Here is a 21,687-nt window from a genome sequence, read left to right as displayed (position 1 = left end):
AACCCACCCCCCTGAAAACTCACATGGCAGACAGTCCTTCCCCTGGACCAATGACCACAGCAGATTCCAGCTCATTTTGCTGTTGTTTCCTACCAAATCAAAGAAGAACTCTTCCCCACCATTCTGGAGACACAAGAGGTCACTTTGTGAAAATTAAGATGGGTCCTGCAAAATCAGGGATGACAGGTAATGCAGGGTGTTGTACGGCTGAAGAGCAAAAACTGGATTTGGTGTGTTTTTAAGCGATAAAGCAGATCTTTCCTTACCGAGTTTGGTATTCTCCACCACATGTCAGAAAATGGAGCAGGGAAAGCTGTCTGCTTGGACTCACAGGGAGAGCGACAGGGGAGAAAACAAGGGGGTGAATGGCCATCCGTCGGTGGAAGGCCACGAGGGATCTGAAGCAGCCGTGGGCTGGGGATGTCACCCACAGGTGGGCATGGAGGATGAGGAGGAAGCCTGATGGAGACTGGGAGCTGGGGGGTAGCACCTGCTGGGAAGAGAAAAGCCATCCCTGTGATAGGACTGGAGCGAGCTTGTCGTGCCTTTCTCGCAGAACAAGGCTAGAGCAAGGTTTATCCTGCTTGGAGCATCTTTTGCAGGGACACGTGAATCTGAGTTACAATGCGTGGAGATGGTTATTGCAAAGCCACTTTATTTATGGTCTTTTTATTGGCAGGGGAGTGGGAGTGCAATACAATTTTAGCCACTCTGATATCTCCATCTCCCTTCCATCCCACCTCCATTTCTACGGCAGCTTTTTTTCTTTAAATTACATGATTCCTCAAACTGTACAAGGGACTTTCTGTACCTGAGATGGTACAAGATCAACTGGATGGTCTTGCTGACCAGGGTCTGGTGTGGGCAGGTCTGGGAGAGCTGATGGCTGTACATCTCTACTACCACCGCCAGTCCTGGCCCCCACCAGCTGCAGGCAGCAGGATCTCCTTGTGTATGGTCAGCCAAGATCTGCGTGAAGCTCAGCTAGGATGAACTTGAGCATGAAGAACAATGCACTTCACACCACGATGTGCAGGGAGCCCAGCTCTTGGGCATGAGCAGGGTGAGTAATCAGCCTGGCCAGCAGTGTTTCTGTGATGGTTTTAGAAAGATCCCGTTGAAGATCGGAGGGAGTCTTCAGAGCTACCGAGTCCAAGATCACTGCTCGGTTATGCTCCACTTCTCAAAGCTAACACAAATCTCTCCCACCTCCCCCTGGCACTATCCACTGGATCACACAACCCTTTATAAACAAACCCAGGAAACGCTTTTGTCTCTTCCTGTCCTTTTCAGATATTTTGGGTATATTTGTGGCAATCATCTCTCCTGTTTATATAACAAAGCCACAGCCCAGTGTTTGTGGCACCATATCCATGGTAACCCTAATATAGCACGCACAGGCGACTCGATTTCATTAGGTGCCTCAGCTGTGGCAGCGCTGGGAAGGGAATTTCTCTGGGATGCTGAGCTGGGATGCTGAGCTGCGCAAGCAGCCTGATGGGAAGGGGCCTGGCTGCCCACCCAGCAGCACCTTCCCAAGAGCAAACGATACTCTCCTTTCGCTAACTTTGCCCTTTTCCCTGCTCTCCCGTCCCCAGCTCACCGTGGCGTGATGCTGGGCACAGCCCATCCACCTGCCTTTCAGGCTGCAGGAGAACCGTGGGGGCACGGCTGGCCCCGGAGGGGAGGCAGAAGAGATGGGAGCTGCTCAGGCTCCTCCGTGCATGGCAGTGCTCACCTTCTCTGCCAGAGCAGGAGCTGTAAAGGTCCAATTCTGACTCCAATTTGGGGAGACTCCTGAGGTGGCAGCGGGGAGGTCTGGCTGCACGGCTGGGACTGAGTCCCCTTTGGATGCGGTCCTCGTGGGGGATGAGGCAGGGGGCATTACTTGGCATAAGAGAGAGAAAATTTGGTCCTGAGGATGGCAAAAGGGAGAAACAGGTGAGGAGAAAGCAAGAAGGTGGAACGAGCAGAGGCTTAGCAAGGGGGACATTGTGGCATCTGTTGCTCTCGTGCTGTAAGGCACAAACTCACATGCAAGGAGGAGGGAAGGGCTCTTCCCACCCATCGCTGCTGGGTCACGGTCTCCTCCGAGTGTCCTGTCTCGGTCAGCGTCCAGCCCACCTGTGGGTTAAACAGCAACTGCTGCAGTCTCATGCGGAGGTTCCCACGCAGTCCCGTGCAAACCAACACAGCTCAGAAAGAACCACCCCAAATCACTCTTGTCACCCAGCGAGGCCCAGGTGACACAGAGACATTAAATACTCGCCTGTGCTGCTGTTGGGCAAATGCAAACTCAGATTTGCAGCCCCAGCAGCCTCTTGGTGCATGATGAAGCCAACGAGCAGCCTGCAGATCCCTTCTGATTTGTTATGGGAACAGGACTGAGCAAAGTGATCCTTTTAAAAGGATGATAAACAATTCTGCCGACCCTGGGATGCATATTGAACAGTTCCTGTGAGCCCCGGGGCTGGTCCAGACTCTACAGCTCTGCTGTGAATGGTGAGGAGTGGATCTGGTCAGAGAAATCGCACACAGCGTTGATCAGGGCAGGGGTCCCTGGGACCCTCCACAACTGCCCATCCACATGAGCGTCTCCCCTACGTGCCAGCCCTCTCTTCCCTCTTCTCATACCACTTCGGGTCCAGCCTGAGTCAGACGCTGCCCAACCTCATCTGCACCAAGGCTAATACGGGGGCTGCGAAGGGCAGAGCCCCCAGGGCACGGAGAGCTGTGCAGAAGCAGACAGCGAGCTTCCTCCCCTCCCTGCCCTCACCCAAATTGAATTTCCATTTATGTTAGCGAGGCAATGGATTATAGCTCGGGGGGGTGCTGCCTGCTTCAATCCCTGATTTGGTGCAACAATTGTGTTTAGACCGACTTACCTGTAAGTCAGCCCTTGTCCCAGGCAGGCAGCCCTCTCCTCCTGCCCGTGGAGGCAGCTGCTTCCCCGAGCTCCCCGCCACAAATGTTGGGCACTTCTGCTCTCAGGGCTCGGGAAACCACAGCTTATCTCCCCTTAGGGCTGGCTTTGCATCTGGGGTCGTCAGTGGCAATGAAAGGCCACGGTAGTTTTAGCACGTCGCCAGGAGGGTTTGGACGTGCGGCTCGGCAGAGGACGGGGCCAGCAACACGCGGCGGGGGATTGATGCTGCTGCCGGGTTCGTACAGCGTCCAGCACAGCCGAGCTGGGGCCTGGGGGACACGTCTGAGCACTATCCATTAAAAACAGCCCTTCTCCTGGGGCTGCAGGCATGCTCCAGGTATCCCCTGTGCATTACTGCACCCTTAGCCCTTTTCTGCCGGGGGGTTTGGCAGGCTTTGCCTGGAGCAGGGCAGAGGGGTGTGCAGGGACACCCAAGACCCGTCTCCAGGACAGGACGCTCCCATGGTAGTGCCAGTGCAATCGTGCTGGCGTCAGCTCTGGCGGGAGCTCGCAAGTGGGCAGAAAGCTGCTGCCTCCACTCTGCCTTCGAGGAACGGGGCTGAAGCCCTCCATCCTGCAGCCCTCCCGGTGCTCCTCCCGGCAGCTGGCCCGCGGGAAGCTGCTCTGCGTCAGCCCCGAGCGGTCGGAGCTTCGGAGTCAGGAAACTGGCATTTCTACATCTCATTGAAGTCTTAAAATAAACACCCGGAGCAATGAGTGCAAAGCTGGATCCTCGCTCCTCGCCTGGATTTATGAGCAACGACTGGGGAGAAACTGAAGGGGAGAGAGAGAGATATACATAATTTTCTTCTCTTTAAATAAATTCTCACTGCTTATCTGCAAAGTTCAGCTGTTTTCAAGCTGACCTGCCCGTGTTATGCTGTTCCACTGCAAATTCCTTCTGTTCAGGAAAGCTCAGGAGCTCCACTTGCACACGCCAGCAACCTGCGGTTGCATCTCTCATAGATGGAAGCAGAACTCGTTAGCTAAGGACCCCCTCCCGCCTGCCGGTGAGGATCATTTGCCTTCCTGCCATGCTGGCAGCTCAGCTTCTCTCCCTTACAATGAGGAAACAAAGCCAAGAGAGGAGGAGAAGTGGGTGAATATGTGCTTGGAGGAGGTTAGAAACGGGGCAAGGCAAAAAATCTGTTCCCAGGGGCTTCTGTAATGCAGCAGGATGTCTACCCAAGCAGCTGGGGCTGGAGGACAAGGGACATCCATGTGACGCTGTCAGACAAGGAGCACAGCATGTCCAGGAACGAGCCCAGGAGCCTCAGGCAAAGGGGAGGATGCTGCCTCCTCCTTCGGGAAGAAGGATCCGGAGAGCCGGGGAGGTGCAGACCCAGCCCTGGGCACCGCGGGGGCTTGGGTCACACCTCCTGCGAGTACAGCCCCAAGAGCTGCCGTGGTGGGAACCTTCCCAGGCATCTCTCGTGACCTCCTGCACATTAAGGTATCTGGACATGTGCTTTTAAAGCTGATGCCAGCAGCAGCAGGAGGGTTGGTGTGGGGCTGGGCTGTGCACTGGGGTGCAGGATGGGGCCGAGGGATGCGCTCCTCGGGGAGAGCTCAGCTCTCCGCCTTTCTCTCTGCTTTGGCCTTTTGCCTGATAAAGCTGAATGAGGGACTTCTAACCAGCAGGTCATCCGACAAGGAGAGACGCTCCCGATCGATTGCCGCATTCCTGGGTAATGGTTGTGTCTTAGAACAGTAAAACCTCATCGAATTTAACATAGAGACGCACACATTGATGATTCATTAAAACACCCAGGCACTGAGCTGAATCTATTTCCTCTCATTACACAGGCTGGGAAACGTGGATCTGCCCCCGTGACATTGCTGCAAGGACCACGAGTGAAACCCAAGACTCAGAGGGGACCGGAGGGGACTCCGCACAGAAGGCACCTGAGAGCATTGCTTGTCACGTGAGCCAGCATTAATAAAACGAGATCACAAATTCCGAGACTAAAGCAAGGCAGTGGGTGTGTATCAAAGAGCTTGAGGCGGTTCATTATAATTCCAATTAACGTAGAAAAGTTAATAACCAAAAGAGAATACATCAGACTTTAAACAAATGAGAAGGGAGAGGGGGAGAGACAAAAGGTACCACAGAAACGGCTGCTCCAGCTTCATGCTCTTGGCGGGGTCTCTGGGAGGGGACGTGCAGCTGGACAGGTCCCAACAGGGCTGGGGAGAGCGGAGCGGTCCCCAACATGCACTTGGGCCAGCTGACCTGCAAACCACCGACCTGCGTGGTTACTCAGAGGAGCAAAAAGACAACAGGGCTGCACAGAGCAATCCCCTGACCTGCACCCAGCAGAGTGTGGGCAAGGACCAGGGCTCTGTGTCCATCAGGCAGCTGACCCTGGGCTCTGATGCCCACTAGTCTGGCCGCTTTTTCCTGTGATAAGTGATCTCAGCCTGGGGGACATGAGGGGCTGTGGCTGGGATTGCTGCTGGGGCTATCCCGGAGCTGTCACACGGCAGACCTGGGCAAGAGGCACCACAAGCAGGGCAGAGTGTGTCCACGCAGGGCTCAGCAAGAGCAGCTTGCAAATAAACAGCCCTTTCCAGGCACTAAGGAAGATTTAAGACTGAATAACATCAACCCAGTCGAATTCAATTGCTATTGATAATGTCCATGTGCAATTAGAGCCAATTAAGGGGAGGCAGCAAATGACAAGTGTTTGGCCAGGAGGGGAGGGGGGGGTCAATACAACAATCCGATTTCCCACAACCAAATGCAATTAAAGAATATCACTTACCCGCCTTGCCCAGGAGGGCCAGCGCATAAATGGGCAAAGCCAGGCGCACGGGTGCCGTCCTCACCAGCATGCAGCCCTCCGGGAGCACGCCCTGCCCCTGCCCCAGCTTCAAGCTGCGGGAAGTGGCATCCATGTACTTCACCATGATCGCGGTGTTCCTGGTCATCTTGGTGGTGGCCTTGCAGGGCTCGGCGCCCCGTGGGAGTGATTTTCCCTATAAGGTGCCCCTCGATCCCCAGGGGCTGCTCGAGCTCTCCTGGAACATCAGCTATCCCGAGCAAGCCGTGCATTTCCAGCTCCTCGTGCGGGACCTGCACTTCGGGCTCCTCTTCGGGATGTCGGACAGGGGCGAGTTTGAGAACGCGGACCTGGCCGTGCTCTGGAGCGACGGGCACAATTCCTATTTTGGGGTGAGTCGCTTGTGTGTTTGCATGGCTGCTTTTGGGGTTGCTTCCCCACGGGTGACTCTGGCTCGTGGTTTGAAGGAGTGGGGCTGGTCCAGGGCACAGCACACGCTGGACTGCTCCCGCTGCTCAGGTGGAAAGGGGCCAAAAGGGCTTGGGGGTTTCTGTGCCAGAGGGACCCACAGAGCAGGTCTACATTATGGGTATGGCATAGGATCTTAAACCCAAAGAGAAAGGAATAAATAGAGCAGCACATCAGCAAGGCTGAGTGGAACCAGAACCTGGATGGCTGCTGTGCCCAGCTGCAAAGAGCTCCAAGAGGTGATTGCACAAACCAGCTCCCACTCCCGGACACTCACACACGTGCAGGACGCATCAACAACTCGGTTCACTTGCATGCTGCCGTCAGTCACATTACAAATTAACCACAGCTCCCGTTAATGACTTTGAGACAGCGCAAAAGGTACCAGCCAGAAAGCTGCTCCTGCCAGCGCCGATAACCCGGCTGCCAGCGCGGCTGACGCTATCGCAGCCATCAGCGGGACGCGGGGAGACACGACCTGACGGCTGCCTGCCAGCGGCGCGGGGCTCTTAGAAATTAAACATGCAAATGTGTTTGGGCAGTATGGAAACGCCTGGTGGTAGCAGACGCGGGGGGATCTCACTTCTAATTTTGCTGTTTGATTTTGCTGCTGCAAATCGCTGTCCTTCCTCACCCAGTCCCTTTGGCCAGGTCCTTGTTTGGGTTGGCGTTCCACCGAGGCTGCAGTTACAGCAGCTGCCCCCGTGCTCTCCGGCAGCTCCCTATCCCCAGATCACCACGTTAGGCTTATTACAACTGCGCTTGGCTGCAGAAAACAATTCACATTTTTCCCCCATGTGAGACTTTCCAGTAAGTTAAATTTTACCTCTCTGCTTACTTTAAATTTACCATAAAAGACATTCTTTCACAACGAGCCGCAATGTGATCTGCAGTGTAACGAGAGGATGAAAAGAAGGGTTTATTAGCTGTACTGTTTGCCTGCTAATTACCAGCCATTCAGGATGTGTGGTAGCCTGAATGCTACAGTATTTCACAGCATCATGTTAAAAAAACCCATAAAAGATCATTTCTAATCTGCCTTCACGTGCTCACTGAAAGACAAACAGCGCTGAATGAAACACCGGGCAGCGTTTGGGCTTTCTCTTTCAGTTGGTGCTGAACAGGATCCTGCAAGGAGATTTCTATAAATCTCCCCAGTCCTGGTTCTCTCTCCCAGCAGCCTTTCTTCTGGGTAAGTACGTCAGCTGTTAAAAAGATCCAAATTTGCTTAACCCCCCCCCATGTACTACGAGATTAATTTGCACACCATACTGCTACGAAAACAAATGTCATGCTAGCTTCATGTAGCTGATTTTACTCTCCCCCTCTAAGGACAATATGTTCTCGAAATATCACTCTATACTTCTGGCTGAAATGACGTCAAGATGTTTTATTATTTTTCTTCCGTTTTTCCCCCCCAAGATAAGAGAACTGATGCCACTTGTGCACATACAGGGAGGTACTTCTTAGGTACCTTTTCTCAGTAAACAAAAGATATCAACGAGAGATGCAAAAGCTCAAGAAAAAAAACACTGTTCAAATCCAAGTTATTGCAGAATTTTATACTCTAAACCTTCAAATCCTTAAGCACAGGAGCAACCTACTGTTTTACTTCTCAGTGTGGCTTTGTCACCTTCGTCAACAGCGAGCAGTTTTTGGGAGGCCTTGCTGGGCTGCTGGAACAAGCTGGTCACAACAAATTAAGGATTTTGAAGAGGGGTAGTGATTTCTAGGGCTGACACTACAGCCCAGCAAGGGTCTGATCTTATATTGCGAGCAGCTGGTTTGTGGAAAGGGTCTTGGAGAGCACATCACCCCCCAGAATGTCGCCCCAGCCAAGTACACCTAAAGCCCAGCACAGACTGATGCAACACCTTCGTGTGTCCCTGTGGGCTTTCCTCCCCCCACATCCTTTCCCCCATTCGCATCTCAACTTGTAAAGGTCTTTCTGCAGGCTGTTAATGCTGGGTCACGTATTTCCCAGGTCTGCCTGTGCCGAGCACGAAGGGTCTCATGGCGGGGGCAATGCCGGCACAGCTCTGCCTGTGGGCTGCTGGAGGGCAGCATGTGGCAACCAGAACACAGGCTCCCTCTGCCTCTGGGATGCAGAGGGTGAACCAACGAGGGGGTGAAGAGAAGGAGGACTTCATGACTCGTGGTACCACTGGAGGTCACTGCCGTGGGCTCCTCGGGCTGAGCGGGGCCAGCAGAGCCTCCTGGCTTAGCAGGGTGCTCTTCCTCCCGCAGGATGCCTGGAGCGATGCCAAGGGGCAGCTCCACATGGACTCGCAGCAGGACTACCAGCTCCTCGGGGCTCGGAGGGCTCTTGAGGGGCTCTACCTCCTCTTCAGAAGAGCCTTCAGCACCTGTGACCCCAAGGACTACCTTATAGAGGTACGGCATTACCCTCACCCTGCTGTAGCATCCCCCAGCTCCATCCCAGCCCTGGGGCACCAAGCTGGGCTCCAAACCCCGACCTGCATGGTCATACCTCACCTGTGTCTTGTTTTGGGGATGGCATCAGGTGTTTGCGCTGTCTAGGGCAGAAAGGAAGCAGGCTACAGATGTCAGCCCTGGGACATGAGTAATGTTTGGCACAATCTATTTACAACCCCTTATAAACCTCTACAAAGTGTAGGTTTTAGCTTGTTTGCATCATCCATTCCTGTTAAGCATGTGTTAGGTCTATATAAATACCCTCCTGCATCACTCTGGTTTGCAGTCTGGAGCCAACTGTTTGGAGTGTTACAAAGAGGTGTTGGTGTTGCTCAACAGGAGGCAAAGAGGAGGGTTTTGGTAGGAGCCGGAGCAAAGGGATGGCAAATAGAGCTGCTGAAGTGTGCTTGTGTGTGGTTTGGTGAAGTCTCTCTGGGTCTGCATTCACCGCTCCCCGGTGAGATGGGATTTGGGGGAAATGTTCCCAGTGGGGATGTTGAAGAGCTTCAGGATCTCAGCCATAGACGGGCAGGCATCAGCATCAGGCTCATTTCAGATGAAAGGCTTTGGCTGGCAGGATATTTTAAAGCCAACGTGGGCACAGAGCGTCCTTGAGTTTTTGTTGCTAGTTTTCAAAAGCTTGTCTTGTGGTGAGAAACATCTCCTGTCTGCCAAAACATGGAGAGCCCTGGAGGTAAAAAAAATCTGTGTATGAACTGGGAAAAGACTTGCGGGTCTTTATTCTCTGATCCTTTAAGAGAAAATTGTTCTCTTTTCCTTTCTTCCTTATCTTCTGTCCAGAGCTCAATGGTTTCAGCAGCATCTTCCTTGCTTGCAGTTGATTTTCAGTAGAGCCCCTCTCGGTATCCTACTAACAGAAGCTGGGAGAAAGGGAGGACTTCAGGAGGAAGTTTTGTGTCTGCTGTTCCTCCCCAGGTTGCTGCCTGTGGCCATTGCTGGGACGGGACTGCAGGGTGGGATGAGCCCTGAACCAACGTGGTTGTCCCAGCCTGGAGCTCAGGAGGGATGAGGGGCTCTGAAATAGCAGAAAGGAGATGTTACCCTTGCAGAACTGATGCCATCTAGGGAAAACTTTTCAGACTCTCCCAAATGGTAGGGGACCCTCTGTGATCACGTCAGCCAAAGAAATGCCCTGAAATCTGCAGTCTTTCTGAGACAGCACAGCAAAGTGAGCTACTGGTGAAATCAGAGTGGTTTCCCATCTGGGGATGGGTGAAAAGGCCCATTCCTGGATTCATGCCACCAATACTGGTGCTAATAGCCCATGCAGTTCACATTCCTGCATGAAAAACTACCTGATACACTTTGCTCTCACTTCAGGATGGCACCGTGCACCTTATCTATGGGATCCTGGAGAAACCGGTCCATTCCCTCCAAGCCATCAACATCTCTGCCATCCACAGGGGACTGCAGAGGGTGCAGCTGCTAAAGCCCAACATCACCATCCCTGAACTGCCCAGCGACATGAAGTCCATGGAGATAACAGCCCCTGACGTTGTCATTCCCAGCCAAGAGACAACCTACTGGTGTTACATGGCAGAGCTCCCAGATGGCTTCCCCAAACATCACATTATCATGGTAAGAGGTGGGAGAAGAGTGTTGTTTCCCTGATGTAGATCAACAATCGTGTTCATATTCAGGCATTATGCAAAGTCCACCTCTTCCCTGCCCTTTCACAGGGAGGCTTTCAGACCCATACATCTTCCCCAACATGGTACCAAAACATCTCCCAGAGCCATCCCATCAGCCAGTAGCATCCTCACTTCTCCTAGAGAACCCAAAATCAGAAGTTTCTCAGCAGGAGGTGGCGGGTTGGTGGCTGCCACATGGAGCAGGTACCAGGGCAGGGCTCAGAGCAGCAGCCTTGCAGAGCTGACCGCCTGCAGAAGGCAGAGCTGTAGCTATCAAGGACAGATCCGTGGCAGGATTATGGCACACAGCGAGCCACGAGGAATATATAAACACGGGAAACAGAGGAACAGTGCTGGTGAGAGCAGGGCAGAGCGAGCCAGGAGATGAGCTGGCGTCTAAAAGATTAGGCATACTCCAAAAAAAGAAAGGGTCACAGGTATAAATGCAACTTGTGTGCATTGCCCAGACGTGTCGCACATGCTTGGGTCACCTCCTCCTCGGAGAGGTGACCTGCAGGCAGCCTAGAGCTGGGGAAAGGCAGGCGTAATGCCAGTCTGAGTGCCCAGCACGAGCTGCTGGGAGAGCATCACCCCGACGGGCACAGAGGTGGCTTGGCAGATGACCTGGCACACCCAGAGTCAAAACCACACTACGGGGAGAGGGAAAACCTGACACAGGAGCCGAAGCGAGTGCTTAGTGATTTATAGGGGAGAGACAGAGTTGCAAAGGAACACTCAGAAGGAGGATTTTCTCTCTAACAGATGGTGTGAAATGAATCATCTGTGTGTAAGTAAAAAGCGCGTAACTCCTGATACCTCCCCGCTGCTGCAGATCGTTTCTACAGCTGGCGTTTTTAGCCAGAGCCGCTCCTCAGGCTTCTCTGAAGGCACTCTTTCTACCCCGAATCCCCCTCCCTGTGCCCCGAGCAGCTGCTGGCTAGAAACAAAACCCAACAGCTGCAGGCAGAGCTACCCCAACGTGGCCAGGATCCTCTTTAGGAAAAAGCAATGTCCCCAGGGTCACCTCAGCCCTGCAAAACTGGCAAAGGACTCGGTCATCACAAGATCTTCTGCTGATCAGGTGCATCTGTGGCTGGAGAAGGGATGAGGTGTTCCTCTGGTGGACTCTGGGTTGGTCCGAAAGCCAACCAAGAGCTCTTGGTGCCTCATACCCAGAGCAACCTTCCCTCCCCATCACACCGCAGAAACCGTCCCCCATTCAGTCATGTATAGCAGACATACCTGCCTTGGGCTCCTCGTGCAGCCTGCACAGACAGCGACCCCCGGGGATGGGCTCTCAGCGAAGGGTCTTACCGTGTCCTCCTTCTTGGACGTTGCTTTTCAGTACGAGCCAGTGATCACAGCGGGCAATGAGGCCCTGGTCCACCACATGGAAGTCTTCCAGTGCGCTGCCGAGTTTGACAGCTTCCCCCATTACAACGGGCCTTGCGACTCCAAGATGAAGCCAGAGCGGCTCAACTACTGCAGGCACGTGCTTGCAGCGTGGGCCATGGGAGCGCAGGTGGGTGCAAGACGGGAGCCACTGCCCTGGGCAAAAGCTTTGCTCCTGGGCACTTTCCTGCTGCCTCCCAACCCTCCCCGATCCCATCTTGGGATTGTGCCATGCGGGCTGCCCCAACCCTGGTCTCTGCTGGGATTTGTGTCCAGTCCTGTCTAAGCTCCCCCAAGACGTGTCTGAATTTCCACCTCACCCCAGCCCACCTCCTCGGTGCCATAGATCGGTGTGTTGCCCCTACTCAGTGGTTATGCCGTTGCATGTGCATGCTGGCATGAGAGAAGCCTTTGAAGCAAGACCAGCTCACCCAGCACAACCAAGAGCACAAGCCATGTCCCTCAGGCCATGGTGGGGGTCAGGATTTTGCCCAAACATTTCCCTTCGGCTTTTCAGCCTTATGCCCAGGAAAGCCATCTCACCGCTCCCCTAACTCCCTCCCTCTGCTTCCAGGCTTTCTATTACCCTGAAGAAGCAGGTCTTGCCTTTGGTGGCCCAGGCTCCTCCAGATATTTGCGCCTCGAGATTCATTACCACAATCCCCTGGTGTTCAAAGGTGAGTGGGCGCGTGGCGATGCCCAGTGCCTCCCCAGCGAGGCAGTGGCAGGAGAGCTGGGTAAATGACAGGGACTGCCACCCTGCCGGGGAGGACTTGGATAAAATCATAGCCCTCTTTGCAACTTTCTGGAGACCTGGTGGTCTGGATCTGCCCTAGCAGGAGGAATACCTTAAATCCCAACCGTGCTGCTGCCTTTCTGGTCTCAGCGAAGTCATCCTCACCAGAGGCTGGACCCCATCCTTGTGCATGCCCAGCAGTGGGGAGGGATGCTCAGGGAAGGGAGCCTGGCAGAAAGCTGCCCCTACACATCGTTCCTGCAGGGCCATGGTCCAAGGCAACACCTTTATTTAGTTGGGCTGTCACAGGAAGTGTCCCCAGTTTCTTTGCAAGGTGGTGATGGGTCTGAGCTCAGAGCCAAGAGCAACAGGGATGCTGAAGTCACCAGAGAGACAGCACCAGCCTGGCTTGGGGAATTTAGATGTTGTTTTACTGGTACTCCTGCTTCAATAACATTGTCAGGAGACACATTTAAAAAAAAAAAAAGATTCCAAACAACCCAGTTTCTTCATTTACATAAAAACAAGTAGCTTCTTGACTACCCAAGTATATTTTTAGGAGACCAGAGCATATGTACTGTAGATCAATCATAGCACATTCGGCAAGTCGAGAAGAAACATGTCTATAAATACAGAGCGCACGTCTTTCATAATTTATCTGCTTTTGCATGTTAACCAATAGTGTCTCCCCTGTTATTCTTATCTGTGGGTGGGCTCCAGCCCAGAGACGGGGGGTTCAAAGCCAGCCTGACCCCCTCCTGCCCTGCTGAACCTGCCCTTTTCCTTTGCTCACAAAGCTGGGTGGCAAATAGGAGCCAGCGCTCGGCTTTGTATCTCTGCAGAGCTGGCTGCTGCCTCTGCCTGCCCCGTGCTCAGCATCTGCCAGGGCACATCACGGGCACAGGGTCATCTCCAGCTCCCACCAGCTCCTTGTGGGAGGTTAAATGGAGCAATCTCAAATGCAAGAGACTAGAAGATTTCCAAATGCAAGGAGTACATGCTCCATAGGCATGTCTCCTCCTGCCAGGCCCCCAATAACAGCATGGCCTTAGTTCTTTGGGTGTATCAGCTAAGGAAGATACAATGAGCCATATATCTGAGGGAGTTCTCCAAAGCACCCCATGACCTGTCCTTCTGCTTTGGGCTCTCCGAAGGCACTCTTCACCTTGCTCTCCTGGGAGCAACTCAACCTCAGGACAGTAAACTCTCTAGGGGACCAGGCACATGTCTGGGGCCACTCAGTAAATACTTGCATGAAAATATCTAGGATTTAAAAACAATAAGAACCGCACACATGAAGAAAGCTGTGAGTGAGAGGCTGGCGTGCCTCTCCCCACGGCAGCACAGCGTCATTTTTCACGCCTGACCTTGTCCCGGCAGCTGTCACTTCTCCCCGCGGTGACTTGCAGCCTTGTCCTCTCACCCATCAGGTCGCCACGACTCCTCGGGGATCCGTCTCTACTACACGGCCACGCTGCGACGCTACGATGCTGGCATCATGGAGCTGGGCTTGGTCTACACGCCAGTGATGGCCATTCCCCCGGGGGAGGATGCTTTCATCCTCACGGGGTATTGCACCGACAAATGCACCCAGCTGGTGAGTACCCAACCTCTCCGCCCTGGCTTCACCTCGGAGAAGAGAGGTTGCAAATGGCTTTTCCCAGGTCCCAGCACCGAGCTCCAGGCTCCCAATTCCTAGTTTTAAACTCCCCAAACCCCTCACCATGAGGTTGCGTACAACAAACAGCGAGCAGCTGGTTGGGATGTGCTGAATCCCCTCGAAGGAGCTCTCCTGGGGAGCCATCTGCTCCGGCTCACCCATGGTACCATTCCCATACAACTTGCTGCCGAGCCGGCCGTGCCCCACGGAGGTGGGGAGATTGGCCTCTGCTTCCAAGGAGCTCACCAAAAGTTCTCTCAATTATGGTTTCAAAATTCGCACCTTGCTCTCAGGGAAGTTTTAGTGGATATTTTTATAGGGCCTACCCAAAAGGAATCATTTGTGCCACCGCTAACGCATGCAAGGGAGCAAGCAGCATCCAGATCTGCTGCTCCTGCTGACTTAATTGGATTTGGCAGCAGACCGAGCGTCTGTCCCTCTGCAGGGAGCTCACTTCCACGCTGCCCCAAGGGTACAGAGATCCCCAAACCCCCATGCGGGAGCCAGCACAGGGACGGCAGGTCCTGAGCACACAGCAAGGGGATGTGCAGGAGGGGAGAGGGATGGGGTCGGGCATGGAGGCTTGAGCGTTCCTTCCCCCAGGCTCTGCCCGCCACCGGCATCCACATCTTCGCCTCCCAGCTCCACACTCACCTGGCAGGAAGAAAAGTGGTGACGGTGCTGGCCCGGGACGGGAGAGAGCGGCAGGTCGTGAACGCTGACGGTCACTACAGCCCTCACTTCCAGGTACAGGGGTCTGCAGGGGGGTCCCGACTGGGTGTCACCTGTGGGGCTGCCCTGGGCACAGTGCCCCAGCATTGCTCTGATGTGGCCCCTTTCCTTCCCTCCCAGGAGATCCGCATGCTGAAGGAGGTGGTTGCAGTTTTTCCAGTGAGTGGCTCTAAAAAAATCCATGGTGGCTTCCAAACAGTGCAAGACCTTCCCCTGGCCCCACAACCCTGAGACCCCCGACTCCTTTACACCGCCTCACCCCCTTCGCTGCTGGCAGCCCCTGCCCTCACACAGGCACCCGCTGCCACCTGGGACCTCCCGGGGGCTGCAGGAGGACACGCTCCCCGTGGTCCCCAGGTCATATTTGCCACCTGTGCGCGGATGCCTTGGGGACACTGGGGCCCATCTCATATGGCACGAAATGGGTGTGTGGGCAACCAAACCGTGCCAGGAGCTAAATTAGGCACCTAACTTAGCTGGGCTTCCTCTAGCAGAGGGAGGGTCCTCGGAGGGGTGGGGGCAAACCGTGCACGCACTGGAGGTGCCCCCTCCCTCCTTGCTTGATGGAAAGAGAGAAGAGATTCAGCAGTGAACGTGGTGGGAGCGGGTGGTAAAAGAGGCTGAGCGTGCCTCGAGGCTGTACGGGTGAGGAAGGACCCGGCTGCAAAGCGGGGGGGGACCTACGGGACCCATCATACCCTGGGAGGCTGCTCAAAAGCCTCAGCACCCACTGAAACCATACGCGGGGCTGTGCTCCGGGGTGGCCCCACGGCACGGACCGCGGAGCGGGAGGCATCAATGTTGTGCCATCAAGTTGGGTACAGCTTTGGCAATTCAAAATGTTGCCTAAGTGCATTTTTTTTACATGTCTAAGCCCTGCAGAAATTCTTAAATAGTGAGGAAAGAGTGAAAGACCATTCCTGGGGTCCAGCCCTAGGGAATCACCCCGGGGGTGCAAGTTTAGCAAGTGCTCTTGTGGCACCGCGGCTGGTGCTGATGGGGAAACAGGCTGGCACCGCTGCTGGGAGCAGAGATCTGCGACGTTCCAAGCTCCCCCAGCCCCAGATCTGCTGATCAGCGAGGGGGAAACTGCACTCTCACACCTACACGTGTCTGTGTTCAAACCCCGCAGGGCGACGAACTCATCACGACCTGCACCTACAACACGGAGGACCGGAGCCGAGTCACGGTGGTGAGTGTGGGGCTGGCGTGGGGACGCACCCCGGGGTTGGGGGCACCCACAAAACGGGCACCTGCATGGACCCAGGCTGAATCACAGCCAGAAACCAGAGGGAGGGTGGTAAAGAAGCGAACCCACGAGGCTCTGCCGCCTGCAGCGGGGACGTGAAGGTGCTAATTGAGAAGTAGCGTGTGTCACTCTAATTCCCATCAGAAACTGTTCCACCAGGGATTAACTGTAATTAAAGAGAAGCGGCGTTTTTTTGACAGCGCATGTTATTTTCTTACATAGGCAGCAAAAAAAGAGCCTGTCAGAGGTACCATCAACAGGGACAAAGCTAAATATAGCGGAGGGATTATAGGAAATGTGCATTTTAATGTAAAACACACACTCTAGCCTGAAAGCCTGTCCTTGCCTAAAAGGTGGGAGGGCAGATGAGCAGAGTGCCTTCAGGTGTAAGGGGGGCATATATTTATATATGTGTGTGTGTGCACAGAGAGGCACGAGCTCTGTGCCTTTGCAGCCCCTCTGCCCATGCAGCCCTGGCAGGGCAGAGACAGACCCGCTGCCAGCACGTTTGTGTCTGTGCCACAGGGTGGGTTTGGCATCCTGGAGGAGATGTGCGTGAACTACGTGCACTACTACCCCCAGACACAGCTGGAGCTGTGCAAAAGCGCTGTGGATCCTGGCTACCTGCACCGATACTTCAACCTCGTGAACAGGTACTGAGCCCCTGCACAGTGGGGCTGATGGGAGAGGGACCGTTGCAGAGCCCTTGGCTAGTTACACTGGAAAAAAAAGTTTTAAAAAGTGGGGTTAGAGGCCCTGGCTATGCAGAAGGTGTGCGGGGGCACTCAGGCAGAGCAGGTTTCAGGAGCCGTGGCTGGAGAACAGTCCTGCCCTCCCCTGCCCCCAGAGCTGGCAGCCAAAGCCAGGGCTTTAGGGATGGCTGTGCAGTGAGAACCACTGGTAAGGGCCAGCACGCCCAGGGAGGGACTTCCCAGCAAGGGTCAGGGCATGGCCAAGTGCTTATGTGCAAAATACTTCTTATAAGCCAAGGCAGACGCCAAGCATCCCTGCCAGAGAAGCAGGCTGCAGCTCGTTCACCCACGATGAGAGGTGTGAGATGTTCACCTTGCCCAGGGTCTCCTCCTCGCAGGCAGTCCGGCTGGCCCCAGCTCTTCCCCCGCTGGTACTGGCTGCGATGGCCTCTCCCTGCTCCCAGCGCCCACTTCAGAGCCGAGCTTTAGGCAGAGAGGAATCAGCCACATCCAGCGCTGAAAGGGGACAGCATTGCTGTGTTTCAGTGTGGCATCTCCCCTGCCCCAGGTTTAACGACGAGGAGGTCTGCACGTGCCCGCAGGTCTCCGTCCCACAGCAGTTTTTCTCTGTCCCCTGGAACACGTTCAACAGAGACGTGCTGAAATCCCTCTACGGCTTCGCTCCGATCTCGATGCACTGCAACAAATCCTCAGCCGTCCGGTTCCCGGTAGGTACAGCTGCACAACCAAAGATCACAGCAAAACCCCCCCGGCCATAGGGAAAAACCAGCTCAGCAGAGCTGTGCCGCAGGGTGAGACGGGTCAGGTCCGCGGTGCTCAGGATGCGGCTGAACCCAGCGGGCTCAGGGCAGGGAGCTGGAGCAGGCTGGGAACCCCGGCGCCAGCAGGATGCTTTGCCCAGCACAAACCTGGTGCTTAAAACAATACGGCACGAGCCCGCTGAGGCTGTGCTCGGCCAGATTCAATTAGGAGATGCATTTGCATAAAGCGATTCTGAGGCTGCTTTCGCTGAGCATTAAAGCGGGGAGAGGAGAAACGTGAGGTTCTGGGTTTTGGCAAAATACATCAGGTCGCAGCGAGGCCAGCTCGTTACGCACAGCATCTGTGCAGCCTCCAAATGCGGCGACCCAGCAAAACGTGAAGCATCAAGGGCCGTGAGATCTTTAAAGAAAAGCCAGGCTCAGCGATGATGGTCATGACGATGGTGGTGAAGATTTAAAAGCTCCCGACACCATTTCTCAGCGTAATAAACTGACATGATACGCTACTTCTGGATCCAGTGCTACCCACCGCAGCGCCGGAGGATGCCGAGCTGATTGCAGAGGAGACCATCAGCTTTCTGCCCCAGGAAAACCCCTTCAGCAAAGTCTGCTCTGGAGGGGGCAGGCACCTTTCCAGTTCCCTGGAGCTGGAGACCTGGCACCTCACGGCCATGCAGAGCTCCGCTGCAGGGACAGAAGTGGCACAGAAGTTTTGTGCAGCAGCAGAATTATGAACGAAGCCTCTTAATGATGGCCCAGGCAGCAATCTTGATTTCAGAGAGGTCTGGGGGGTGGCCAGGAAAAGACTCGAGCAGAGCAGATCCAACACTAGCACAAAGTGGGTCACGAGCATCGCAGCAAGGGCGAAGGGGCCGCGGTGCCCCTCCTGCTCTGCTGGCGTTTTCAGAGTGAGCCCGATTTTAAGACAACTCATTTATTCCACACCGTTTCTGCCAAGAGAAAAGAACCAGCTTCTAATCAAGCTGGGGTTTTGGCAGTTCAGTGATCCCAAACCTGATGCGATTTCTGGAAGGACTGAGTGATGGTAATTATTGAGCAAAATCTCAAGGTAACACTTGTGAGCGGCTGTGGGGACATCGCTGTCCCCATGTCCCCTGCACCCGCAAGGGCTCACAGTGAGCTCTCTATACTCTCCACGTTCAGATTTCCACTCAAAAGCACGGAAAACAACAACTATCGAGCCCCTCCCAACACCTTTGATCTGCTCCCACAGCTGGGTGCACAGGGTTTGGGATGTGTCGGCAGGCAGAGCACTGCAGCAGATGGGCTCAGGGCTGGGGCCGAGCCCTGGAGCAAGCGCACCCCAAACATGCTTACTGCTCTCTTAAGCCCCAAGGTTACAGGGGAACAGTCGTTTCTCCAGCTGGTGCTCCCCTGTGGCATTGCCCCCTCTCCGGTCACTCCCCGTGTGCTTTGGGAGGGTCCCTCCACCTTTCCCCAGGGCTTTCCTGGTGCCGGTGCAGGCTCTGGCCCGTTTCACTTGACATACCACAAGGAATTTCATCTGAAAACATCAGTTCAACTTTCCTCTTCTTGCTGATGACTCACGGCTCGCTCTCTCCTCTCCAGACCTCCCTCCTCCTGCTCACGCTGCGGCTCAGCCTCTCGCTGATGTTTCCGCATGAGCGCGCAGCCGGCAGCCAAACTGTAGCATCACTGAACCAGAGCTCAGCCCAGCCCGACCCCCCTTCGCCCTCGCAGCCCTGTCTGCATCTCACCCCGCCACTAACCCCGACCAACAAGTCACGTCTGAGCTAGATCCTGCCCGGCGGGCTCAGCCCTCAGCACAGTCTGACTCCAGCAGATTGCTCCTTGAAGGGAGCATCCTCGAGACAAGGTGCCCCCACGCGTGCACAGAGCTGGGGGCTTTGCCCTGGCCGTGGTCACCTTGAGCCCCCGTGGCTGTGGCAGCCCTTCCTCAGCTCTGCCCCGTGGCACCTCATCTGGGCTGCTCCATCCCTCCCGTTTTGCAGCAGCTGCACGGGAACATCCACGCCGGCACGCTGCAAATGTCGCCTCCAACCAACCTTCCTGCCAGTACCTGGGAGAGAGCGGTTTTCAGGGCTGGGCTGAGAGCACGGTGGGTCGGTGGGACCCTGGTTGGAGTTGTCTCCATCTGATTTGGTGGGTAACACTTTTTGGGGTGGAAACTGCCTCGTTGTGGTGGGTTTGTGCAACATGGTGCACCACAGATGTCCATGCCACTAAGGGATGCGTAGGTGCTTCTGCAATACAAATAATTAGTAACGGCTCATAAGAAAACATCCTGGTTCAGGCTAAAAACACTTCAAATATTACAAATAGGGAGAAACATGGAGTCTCCAAGTACCCAAAACCCTGACTTGGTCTCACAGTGCCGAACTCTCTTGCAGGGCGAGTGGGAGAAGCAGCCGCTGCCCACCATCACCGAGAGGCTGCAGGAGCCCGTCCCTCGCTGCCCGCCCGCCCCGGGGCCTCGGCCTGCTGCCCCTGTGCCCCTCAACCTGGGCGAGCTCAGGAGGGACTGACCCCATGCCCGCTCCTTCCACCACAACGGGAAGCGCCTCCAGGCAGGAGCATCCACAGGGAACATGATCCCGTCGCTCTCCCGGCATCCCTGCCCGCACAGCGATGCCAGCGAGCACCCTGGTCCCTGTCTCCAGAGGGGATTAGGGCTCACGAGTTAAGAGTTCAGAAAGTACTCTGGAGATGGAAAGCGCTATATTTAGTGCGTTATTAGCAATCCCGGCTCTGAGTAATGCTGCTTTCCGCCCCCAGAATCATAACATGGAGGTTTGCTATTGTGCCGAACGCAGCGCAGCCCCGGGGAGAGGGGGGAGAAGCCTGTTTTCCCGCAGGGAAACTGAGGCATGGAGCAAAAAGACCTGCGTGGGAGCAGCACACAAACCTTCCCAGTGCCCCACGGTCCCATCTAGCTCAGGGAGGCTCTGTGTGTGCTCTCCCACACCGGCACCCATGGTGGGGATGAAGGGAGGGAGGGAGGGATGCCGCGATGCCCACCCGCCGCTCGCCTCCCCGCTGCAGGGACTGCAGCTCCCTGCCACGCTCCTCCTCCCACTCCCCCGCACTGGGGATTATTCGTCTTGACGCCACCAGATGCCAATGGCCAGGAACAAATGATACCTCTGTGATGGGGCTTAGAAAGGGAGAGGGATGGAGGGGAGGAACACGGAGCGGGGACCACAAACCCTTTGGCAGGAAAAATTACTCCATTAAACACCTAAATGTAAAAAAAAAAAAAAAGAAAAAATTGTTTTTTGTTGTTGAGCTCCAAAGGGAAAATACTTGGGAGGAGCAGAGGAAAGGCTGGTGGTGTGGCAGGAGGACCCGTCCATCCCAACTGGGCGCCTGTCCCAGGGGCCGGTGGGATCCAGGGCAGGGTGGGATCCAGGGCAGGGTGGCAGCCGAAACCTGCTCTCCCGGCCACCTTGGGTGTAAGGGAAAATCCCAGGTCAGAGCACTGCAGATCAGAAAGGCCTTTTTGAAGCCAAACATCTTCGCAGGCACACAGCGGATCCCTGGCGAGGCAGCACGTTCGCTCCCTCACTTATCCCCAGGACAGACAGACAGCGGCCAGCCTCTCCTCTGCTCTCCGCTTGGGCAGAATCAGGGACTGCAATCGCCTCCTGTTCAGAGAAAAATTCATCCCAATCCTGTTTTTTAATGTTTCCAGTAAAACCAAAGCATTTGAGAGTTCAAACTCTTGCCCGTGGCGCTTGCTGCATGAGGCTAAGCAATTGAAATTGGCTCTAAAGAGTGTATAAACCAAGCAAACCTAGTCAAGGGAAATAAAGGGAAAAGCACACAGTGTGATTGCTTCTTCAGGCAGGTGAAAGTGTCAGCAGAGATCAGGCCCTTGGTGCACTGCAGAAGATGGAGCCCAGCAAGGGGACCAGAGCAAGGGACGACCATGGGGACGGGCTGGGAGCAGCCATCCCTTCCCCTTAGCAGCTGGGGGTTCGCGGGCTGCATTTGTGCGATGAAAAACCTTCCCCAACGCCTCTGAGACTGGTGAAAAGGAGCCACCTCCAAGGTGACCTTCGGGAAGGTGCCAGCAGAGCAGACGGGATGGCGGAGCTGCCAGCGGACGGGGGCCAAGGGCAGCCCTGGCGTTGGTGCCTCGGGCAGGGGGCTTGTACCGCAGCCCTGAGCGGGTCC

General features: G+C 55.1%; 1 protein-coding gene across 1 annotated transcript; it reads left to right on the top strand.

The window, feature by feature from the left end:
* The first annotated feature begins 5,667 nt into the window (after window positions 1-5,667).
* Window positions 5,668-20,036, top strand: DBH (dopamine beta-hydroxylase). Its single transcript, XM_068414213.1, is given in 13 exon segments — window positions 5,668-5,739; window positions 5,742-6,101; window positions 8,425-8,571; window positions 9,955-10,212; window positions 11,611-11,787; window positions 12,232-12,334; window positions 13,824-13,990; window positions 14,657-14,800; window positions 14,906-14,944; window positions 15,918-15,977; window positions 16,560-16,687; window positions 17,295-17,454; window positions 19,902-20,036. Coding segments are annotated over 13 exon segments (1,950 nt in total).
* The last annotated feature ends 1,651 nt before the right edge of the window (window positions 20,037-21,687 follow it).

This window comes from Nyctibius grandis, chromosome 16 (genome assembly GCF_013368605.1).
Source record: "Nyctibius grandis isolate bNycGra1 chromosome 16, bNycGra1.pri, whole genome shotgun sequence".
In the NCBI taxonomy this organism is placed as follows: domain Eukaryota; kingdom Metazoa; phylum Chordata; class Aves; order Nyctibiiformes; family Nyctibiidae; genus Nyctibius; species Nyctibius grandis.
Note: the sequence above shows the minus strand (reverse complement) of the source record. Positions and strands in the feature narration are given on the sequence as shown.